This window comes from Acromyrmex echinatior, chromosome 2 (assembly GCF_024713525.1).
Source record: "Acromyrmex echinatior isolate Ae372 chromosome 2, ASM2471352v2, whole genome shotgun sequence".
Taxonomy (NCBI): Eukaryota; Metazoa; Arthropoda; class Insecta; order Hymenoptera; family Formicidae; genus Acromyrmex; species Acromyrmex echinatior.
The window spans coordinates 18,854,196-18,864,286 of record NC_141853.1 but is presented as its reverse complement, the minus strand read 5'-3'; the positions used below and the strand labels follow the sequence as shown (position 1 = coordinate 18,864,286).

At 33.6% G+C, this 10,091-nt stretch overlaps 1 protein-coding gene and 1 non-coding gene across 2 annotated transcripts; one reads left to right on the top strand and one right to left on the bottom strand.

The window, feature by feature from the left end:
• Positions 1 to 3,827: 3,827 nt before the first annotated feature.
• LOC105143523 (CD63 antigen) lies at positions 3,828 to 9,885 on the top strand. The gene is made up of 5 exons (XM_011051904.2): positions 3,828 to 4,113; positions 6,164 to 6,352; positions 8,170 to 8,340; positions 9,232 to 9,462; positions 9,584 to 9,885. The coding sequence occupies exons 1-5, from the start codon at positions 4,039 to 4,041 to the stop codon at positions 9,647 to 9,649; spliced, it is 732 nt and encodes a 243-aa protein (XP_011050206.1). The 5' UTR covers positions 3,828 to 4,038; the 3' UTR covers positions 9,650 to 9,885.
• On the bottom strand, positions 5,797 to 5,878 carry TRNAS-UGA (transfer RNA serine (anticodon UGA)). Its single transcript has one exon. It is a non-coding gene; the product is annotated as a tRNA-Ser (tRNA).
• Positions 9,886 to 10,091: the final 206 nt, after the last annotated feature.

Sequence of the window (10,091 nt, the reverse complement as noted above, 5' to 3'; positions counted from 1 at the left end):
AATTCGTAGCGTTTTACAAGTGATGGGAAGTACTTTCATTAATGTATTTTTTAATGCTCATGTGAAATAAATGACATTCTTTCATTAAAAAACGCTACGAATTAATTCCAACACCTAATAAAAATAGAATTATATATAGAGCCATAATAATTATATATAGTGGTAATGTTATGTTTCTCGCTAATATTTCTTTTTCCATCGAATAAAATAGTTGCAGCTGATCGAGGAGGGAAAAAAGTGCGATAATGAAATCAGTAGTCAGTCGTTCGCTTTTAACGGGACGTTCTTAACAGGATAGATGAGTTGCAAAATGAAAGCAGCGTGACCGATGGATAAATCGTGCGTTCTTTAATGCAGCGAGATGCAATAATAGTGTAGCGCAAGTAGCGTAAATTGGAAATGCGAAATCAGTCGTCTCTGCGAATTTCGCTTTCGCGATCGTCCGAGAACGAATTACGCGTTAAATTCTTGCGTGAATGTATCGAGTGCACGGCACGCTACGGTCGCGTCGTCGGGGAGAGTTTTCCGCGATGTCGGCCACGTCAGACCGTACACAACCCTCGGCCAATAGCTAAATATATATGAATATAAAATGCGCGGGGTCGGAGCATGCGTGCTCGGGGTCTACCTCAGGGACACGGCCTCGTCGAAACACTCTACGACACGCCATAGACAAGACAATCCTTCGGACGTAAGAGAATTGAAGGAGCAATCCAATCACGAGTCGCGAATCGCTTCTCTGCCTTTCGTTCGAAAAGATCTCAAGAGTTCTATACATAATTAATTCACAAAAGAAATCAAAATTGTATAATTTCTGCCGGAAGGCCAAATCTGATGAAGCATTACAGCAGTGTACTAAATACAATTTTTGAAGAAATTTCTTTTCTTCACTTATGACATTATTATGTTAGAAATATAATTATATATAGAACAAATATAGCATGTAATAATATATGATTTTGTTATATAAATCTAAACTTGGCCACGTTGGAACCCAAACAATTCGTGTTGTCGGAACGTGGCGCGACGAAAACACTTCAGCATCTAATATAACACGACGCGACATTGGAATTCGAAAAATTGTATAGTAAGAATATGAGATCATGTATTTTGCCGCCAACATCACTGTATTTCGCAATTCGACGCGAAAGGCAAATTTCAAACACGGAAAGAACGGTTTTGCTGAAGTACATAAAAATTAGGTCAGATACAGATCTACAAAAATAACTGTTGGACCACCAAAATAATTATGTAGGACGTTCAAGCATGATAGTATTGCAAAAATTTTGATATTTCAGTAATCTACTTGAGTGTCCAATATAAAGTTATAACAAATTTTATTTTCTTTTTTTATTGCTAGTTTAAAAAAAAGACTTATATGTTCGATTTATATCGTTCAATTTATTGTATATATTGTTTCAAAGATTATTCCTCGTTCAGTTTATTAAAATTAAAATTATTTATTATTGTTTTATTATTGTTAAAAACTATACTTTATTGTTATTTAAAATTATTTTTCTTAATAATCTCGTTTTTTTAAATGTTAATTATCTTTTACTCTTACTACAATTATTATTCTAATTTCAATGTGTCGCATCATTTTATTTTACACACACAATTATATTTCTAACATAATAATGTTAAAAGCAAAAGAAAAGGAAACCACGTCAAAATTAATGTAGTTTCAAACATAAATTATATCGCGAATAACAAGGTAAACATAACTCATTATCTTCGTACTAGACCAAACAAATCGTCGACGTTTGAACAGCATTTGTTCGATTTTAGCTTTTAGAACGAAACAATACGCTTCCTGAGACAAGATACAAGTTCGTACGCACATATCTAGCCCGATTTTGTCCCACTTCGTCATGGAAGGGCAGCTCGCCAGACGATATAAACGGATATTTGTGTCACAGATTGATCGCGGCATCATTAACCGATCATGCGACGGGTAATAAAACTCGCGGGGACGCGCGGTGAGATATGTGTCAAGTGTTACCCTTGAGCACTCGGTTATTGAATGTTATATTAGCTACGTTAGAGGATCTGCTCCATATTCTACGCCTCAATAGTCTCAATTACTGTCTATAACTAACGTGGCCGGACCCAGCCGCGTACGGACAGCTAGGTCGTCGAGGTATCGTCATATGATGCGTTTTATCAAGTTTCCGCAGATTTCTGCGAGTTTTGCGTCTCGGAAAAACATCACGCGCACGCAAACAAACATGGAAACAAATCACGGTTATTACTTTTCTCATAAAGATTTATCTTCTCGGGAACAATCGAGGTTCAGAGTGGTAAACATGTGTATGAATTTTATAACATAGAGACAAATGCAATTGACTAAGATGAAATATAAAAATAGTGCAATGTAATCTAATATTTCGATGTAATGGTGTACAATGTATTGTATCTTATCTATCTTTCGTCGTGTTTTTGACATACAGAGTAATATGTTACTTATTAAAAACTGAAATGAGTTTCCGTCTGACCGAAATTTAATAGGACGTTATTTTTCCTTATGTTTCTTGATTCTTCAAAGTGCAAACATTATTGAAAGTTTATCTGAATAAATTAATCGAAAAAATAGCTGCTGCAGCAATTTAGATGGTAAAATATGGCATAGCATTTTTAATTGGCTACAGTAGCCAATTTTTGGTTGGAGCAGCCAATTAAAAAATGCTATGCCATATTCAGTCAACCTTTTCTTTGTGTAATGCACACACTGTATATTAAAGCCATTATATACTGATTTAATCTGAGTGTACAAGTAAAATTCAAATATTTCGAATTATAATATACTATTCTGCATAATAAACAATATAATAAAATGCATTTCTAAGTAGAACACAAAATTATAAGATCAAGATATATATTAATATATATATATATATATATATAAAACATCAAATCATTTTATAGGAAATCATGATTTTTCGATACACTTTTAATGATAATTTTGTGACGAATTCTTACATAACAATGATATTTAAGTGATGTAAAAAATAATGATTTTTTTCTTAAATGATTTCTATAACACTTGATCTTTTATGTTCTATTTGAGTTGAGGATTTTACAGTTTAATTTAAACACCGTTTATATTTAAACACACATTTTTATATCTCTTTCAATTTGTGTACAACGACATTAATGTACACTGAGTGCGTCCAATCAAATTTGCTATTAAATTTCCTCATCTATTGCGTTTCTTACAGACGTAAAAAGCTATAGACTGCGCATTCCTTAATCCTAAGTATTTTAAATTCCATTAGAAAAAAATTGAATATTGAATTATCATATAAGCATCTCTCTTTACTCGATACTTGAGAAAGAGAGAACGCGACATGATTCATCATTCAAGTTACCTCACTCTGTCTAAACCGATAATATCAATTTCATAGGAATGCCGTCTATTCTTATTGCGTCAATGCAGATTCCAAGACGCAATTCGTTAAAATATCTTTTTTTCTTTTTAATCGATCTTCAGTCTCTTTAAGAAGAAATTCTTTTCGACGAGCGTTTATAGGCGTGTACACGAACCCGTTGCGAAACGCCCTGTATCTTTGGTCGAGAAATCTCTCGAGTTTCGTAACCTCGATTGTGCACGAATCGGCGACAGGTGTACGTGTACCGCACCAACACCTGGCCACCATCGACGTATCTCAGAACGAATTGCTGCCATTGAAGCGAGATTTCGACCGGTCTCCATGTCGCACCAATACGCACACGCGAGCAGCACATAAACACGCAGTACGCATGCATACAAGGATGCAACCGAATAGTGGTAGTCGTAAGTGTGTGTGTGTCCCGTTCTCGGTATATGCACGTCGGCGCCACCCGTCGGAACACAACGAGAGAACCTTTTTTCGCGGCGTTTTTCGTTGCTCTCAAGACGCGCAGTATCGCTCGCGACTTGCCCTTGATAGCAGATTGTCTGTTCGTGTGAAAGAATTCCGAGAGAGAGAGAGGGAAAGAAAGAAGCGTGTGCACGTAATCACATATAATTTATAAATCATAACCGATAGTTCTGCGGCAATGGCGATGACGAAGTTGAGTCTGGCACCGAAGACCACCAAGTACTTGATGTTCATTTTCAACCTGTTCTTTGTGGTAAGTAGTCGGTCGACGATCAGCTGTTTTGCGACTCGCGTTCCTTCTGAAACGATGAGCTGGCATGGACCTGCGATTGCGCTGCGATCTATCGAATCGTCGTATCGACGTAGCCTCAGCGCGATCGTTAGAAGCTGCGATTACGATCGACAGGCTGCAGTTTATCTGGAGCTTAACTGAAGCCTGATAAAAGCATAACTTATACAAAAATGCATCTGTAAAGCTGTAAAGTGAATATTAAATATTTCATCGAAATTTGATTTTTATCTCGCGTGCTAATTGAAACGGACTGAAATAGTTGCAGTAGAAAGTTAACTAAAAGTCTTCTTATCTATTCTTTTTTAAGACTATATAAAAAGGGACAAAGTCTAATTTCAGTAAAAAATTAATTTAGTTAAATTTTAACTCTATTTTATTTTATCTAAAATTTGTGACTTTCAATAAACGCATGTTTACAATAAAATGTTTTAATTAATTTAATTAACTAATTATTCGTAATTATTTAATATTCGTTTCTATATGCGTCTCGTGGACGTCAAAATTCAATAATTACATTGAAGTGAGCACATTGTTCACATGGTTCAGCAGAATCCAGTTTTAAATGATGCGTAACGCGTTTTCAAATCACATTTTCAGCAAATATTTATTGAAATAGCAGAAATTGAAACGTGGAATTTAATTCGAATGTCATTAACAAATATGGAGTACAGTGAACGCGTATTTGTGGAGTATACATATATTTTATTTGTAAATGTTAAACTTTTAACATTTCACGCGATTGTTGAGTTATCTTGAACAGATATTTGAGCTTAGTATTTGATAAATATTGTCAATTGAAATTCTCAGGAAATCAAGTCTCGAATGTAATCTAAGTGGAAAGGCAACATTTACAATATGATTACTGAAGAGCGTTTTGACATGGTCATAGAACGCGTTTAGAGAATGCATTGAGTAATCAGTTTTTGTGGAAATTGAATGTAATTGAGATTTAGGAATATATCAATTTACAAACAATGTAACAATAGCTGTATTCTGATATACACTGCCAGTACACTGAAAATCTATAGTTCACGTTATATATACTATAAACTTTTAATATGGGATTACAATCAATGACAGTAACAGCGCAATTGTCATAAAATTTTCTATAGAATGAGACAAGAATTAAAAAATTTTTTAATTTTAGTAATCTACTAACTTATGAATTAATCCAACCGTTCATGTTTAATATTAAGTAATAAGCATCACGATTAAAATAATTTTATTATTAACAGTAAGTTCGTGTCTGGAAATATATCATTTATACATATGCGTAGAAACCATAGTTTGAATAAGATAGACAATTCATTGTTTTTATTCAGAATAATCGAAATGCACGCTGCGTTATCAGTTTTATAAGTAGACCCATTATTAATTTTCTTACACCGCATATTAATTTTTTATTAAGTTTTATTTGAATTAATATTTCTTCATGATTATAGTTTTGACGCAATTATTGATTTTATTGATTATGTAATTTCACAAGAGTATTGTAGAATTATTAAATTGCTAGTACTGTTAATACAATTAATTAAAATGTGTGTGTGTGTGTCATTTTTACGTTTTTATATTGAAGTGTATGAGTGTATCTACGTATAAATAATTAGATATTGATATTATTTAAGATAAAGAAAAAAAAAAATTCGCTGCGGACAGGATTCGAACCTGTGCGGGTAGAACCCAATGGATTTCAAGTCCATCTCCTTAACCGCTCGGACACCGCAGCTGTTGGCAACTCGCTGTTATTTGTACGATACACTATACGCGGATGTGAAACTCGAAAATGTTGACGTTATCAAAGAAATAAACTTACGTATCTTTTTCAAATACATTAGTATGCTAATTACATACCACATTAATTAGATAATTACATTGTTTACGCAATATTGTTTATCGTCATGAAATTATTATGTAATTGTCGATTTTTTTAACATGATCGACTTCATTGCGAATTGCATTTTCGATCTTTTTATCTATGGAAATATATCATGAATCGATGAATTATGTTTAGATTACAGGAATAGTGTTGCTATCCATCGGAGTGATCATCCATGGGGTATATCATCAGTATCAACATTTTCTTGATAACAGATTCTTCTCCGTACCTTCTCTTCTCGTAGCAGTGGGCTCCATCATTTTTATCATCGCTTTTTTCGGATGCTGCGGAGCTGTTCGCGAAAGTTATTGCATGGTTATAACGGTAAGACGAATATGTAATTCATGAATCGAACATTTTTTTCTTATTAAATATACACACTTCGATTAAGCTTCTGCTTTATAAATAAGTAAATAATTTACTTTTTATCCACGCATTAAATTACATACACTCTTATTAAATTATTAATTTATTGCTGAATGATTTAAAAATCGCATATATACTTCAGAATCTTTTTCAATAAAGATATCTCATCGTTACGTCATATGCAATTAGACCGTTTATTACTGTGATAGAGTTATAGTATGTATTTTAACGTTTAATTAGCAAATAATAATTAACTGGCTAAATTAATAGTAATAATGATAATAAGTTATCCAATAATCAAATTATCTATACCGGCTGGAAGTCAATTCGTGAAATTATTAGCAAATTGGCATTACTTAATTCTGTTTGCATTAAGCTTGAGTTTTATCGATAAAGCCTGTAGATATAATTTGACAATTGATTGACAGAAACCAAACAGAATCTGTCAGATCTGCTGCTTCTAATATGTCGCTAATCTGCGTCAAATTGTACAAGTATGACAAACTATTGAATTTCTGTTATTAATCTGCTATATTTTATGAAAATATTCATGTTAGCGTTCAGCATTGTATGTGCCAGATCCTGTATATAAAAAGATCATTTTGCTGGATCTAAAAAGTTAGAGGTAGATCTGAAAATAATTTTATTGGACTATTAAAATAATTATGTAGGTTGCTCAAGCTGTGGTTGCTAGAATGTCAAAACTTCTTACAGTATTGCTTGACATGCTTGAGTTTCCTACATAATTATTTTGATAATCCAATAAAATTATTTTCAAATCTATAGTCATCAAAATTTCAACAAAATTATTCTTTCCGAGTAATCTTCTTATTTGTCATAAATTTTGCAGAATCTATTTTCGACGGACTTGGCTGTTTGAGAATCTATCGCAGATGCATTGCGTCTTGTCTTTTCTACATATACGCCTTTTACAATCGTGAGGAACCATCTGTTTCACAATCGTAAATGATTTACGTCTCATTCGATCGTACCTGGCGAAGCTCGCCAGGTGATTGCGCTTCCGATTGAGAGCGCGCCACCGACGAGGATCAATCGCGACGTACTATGAGTAATAAAGCGGATTATTATCGTGACTCGAGAACATTCACGATGTTATTTTCAACGTTACTCTATTCGAATTAATTCGAGATTAGGATCTCGATATAGAGCGTCGGATGTTCGACTGACTTATTGTATACGAAACAAAAAGCTCGGCCAAGTCTGTCCATCTACGATATCGTCTCCCCCTCGTTTCCATAACGTAATGGATCATATATTTTGTACACGAAGTATGTAATTGACATGTGTGTGTCCTCCCCGTTCCACCTCCGTCGGCCCTTATTCCAAGAAAATTACTCTCCCTCGCACGCAGACGAGGGCGGACACGCTTCCGGTGTTGCTTTAAAAAAATTGACGCACGGTGGAACTATATAATAAATATTTCAAAGGCTTCGAGATTCAATTCTATCATTTCCTAGATATATTTTAAAAATATATCAGGACATATTTTCCAGTCAATATCTGATATCAAAAAATTGATATCTGCCGGAATATCCGTAACAATTATACAATGAGAAAAATGTCTGGTTAAAAATCGACGAACCAGAAGAATCTAATTGTATCAATCATCAGATTAGTAGATTTAAAAAAAAATTCTGATTTATCTCTTTTTTATTAGAATTGCAGTTAATCTAACATTTTTCTCAGTGTACGAAAGATAATTATCGAAATATAATTTGAATTCTTTTAACAATAGTCTCTTTGATCATTTACAGTTCTGCACGCTTCTGGCTGCAATTTTCTTGCTGGAGATCATAGGCGGCATAATGGGATATGTGATGAGAGCACAGGTTGCGTCGATTGCTCAGCAAAAGATGCTCGACACGATGCCCCGATACAACAATAGCCACGAGATCCAATTCGTCTGGGACAATCTACAACGAGACGTAACGCATAATTATATGCAATTATCGTATTTATATGTGCGACTACGTTATATCTTCAAAATAACGGCTCACGAATGGTTTTGTTTTTTTTTCCCTTTTTTCGACAATGGTTTTGTTAGAAGTTTATCACGCTTCGCATCGTGTCTTTCCCAGTCGTGGGAGCGACCCGGTCGTAGCGAGGATATCGCGGACGACAGGCGACAGGGATAATTTCAGTGCCCGGCTCTAATTCCTCGCGTGTATAATATATGTGTATGTTGGTAGCTGGCGTGCATGCCACGAAGGGGTAGCGTATATCGATTTTTCCTCAGCTTCCTTGACCACCCTTAACGATCTACAAAAAATGTATGCGCATATATTATATACATAATTCATATGCATTTATTATATAATTATATATATATATATATATGTATATATATATTATACGTATAATATATACACTAGAAAAAAATATTAAATTTTAATAAATATTTATTTAAATAATTCTAAATAAATATTTACTAAATAAACATATATTTCTTCGATCATTAATTTGATTCAATCCATCATCTTTTTATTTAGTAAATATTTATTGTAATATTTACTTTTAGTACTATTTAAAAAAATATGTATTAAGGTCAGTAATTTTTTTTTAGTGTAAACAATTGTATTATATTTGTATAACATATATTATTAATTGTATATAATTAACTATTATATAATAGATAAATCAATATACAAGAAACGTGTATATTATATACATATGTATGTCTATGTATACGAGCATATTAAATATGTGAAATATTGTATTAAATATGCACGAAATCATTACGACTCTACATTTCTGTTTTTGCGTGATATAGATACGTATTTCAACATGTTAACCGTGAAATTCGTTTTTTTTTACAGTTCCATTGTTGTGGCACAATCAATGTCACCGACTGGTTGACGAATACAACGAATCTGCCAGGTATTCCGATGTCGTGCTGTGATGATACGATAGGTGCTATCGGCATATCGAACTGCACCCTATCATCGAAAAGTCTGCATGAGGTTGGCTGCATAGACGCCTTCGCGAAATTTGCAGAGACACACGCAGCTAAGATAGCAGGTGTTGGAATAGGTCTTGGTATAATTCAGGTATCTACATCAGCATCATTATGTTAGATTTTTCGAACTTTACCTTATAGCGTTTCGAAGTCCGATAAATGAGTAATATTCACGTTTTATTAATACAAGAATGTAATAACTAATGTTGCAGCTGATAGGAATCCTCTTGTCGTCCTACTTGGCTAAATCGATCAAGAATTGTTACCAGACTATGTAGAGTGCCATGCGAACATCAAACGCACCGGAAGCAGCCTTCGTATGGACGATAACCGAGCAGGATTGCCATTAGGATGCGAAACTGCGTGCATTTGATAATAAATCTGATATATTGTACGAGAACACATTATTTGTCCTTGTATAGAAGGATGGTAAATTATTTTTGCTACATGCGATATTTCGCATCGCGTTATAAAGAAGCGTGTGTATTTTTAATAAAACATTTATATCGCTAAATGTTTGTGATTAAAATGCGTCGTTAATTCAATTCGCATTCTCTTATATTTACACAGGAATAAATTACACAGAATAAGTAATCGCATATTTTACAGGAAAATCTCTCTTTTTATCTGCAATAAATTTGTTTTTCATAAGCTTTTGCAACATGTGAATTTCAAACAAAAAAGATTGGAGCATGCGCGTATCCGACAGTCATCATGCAC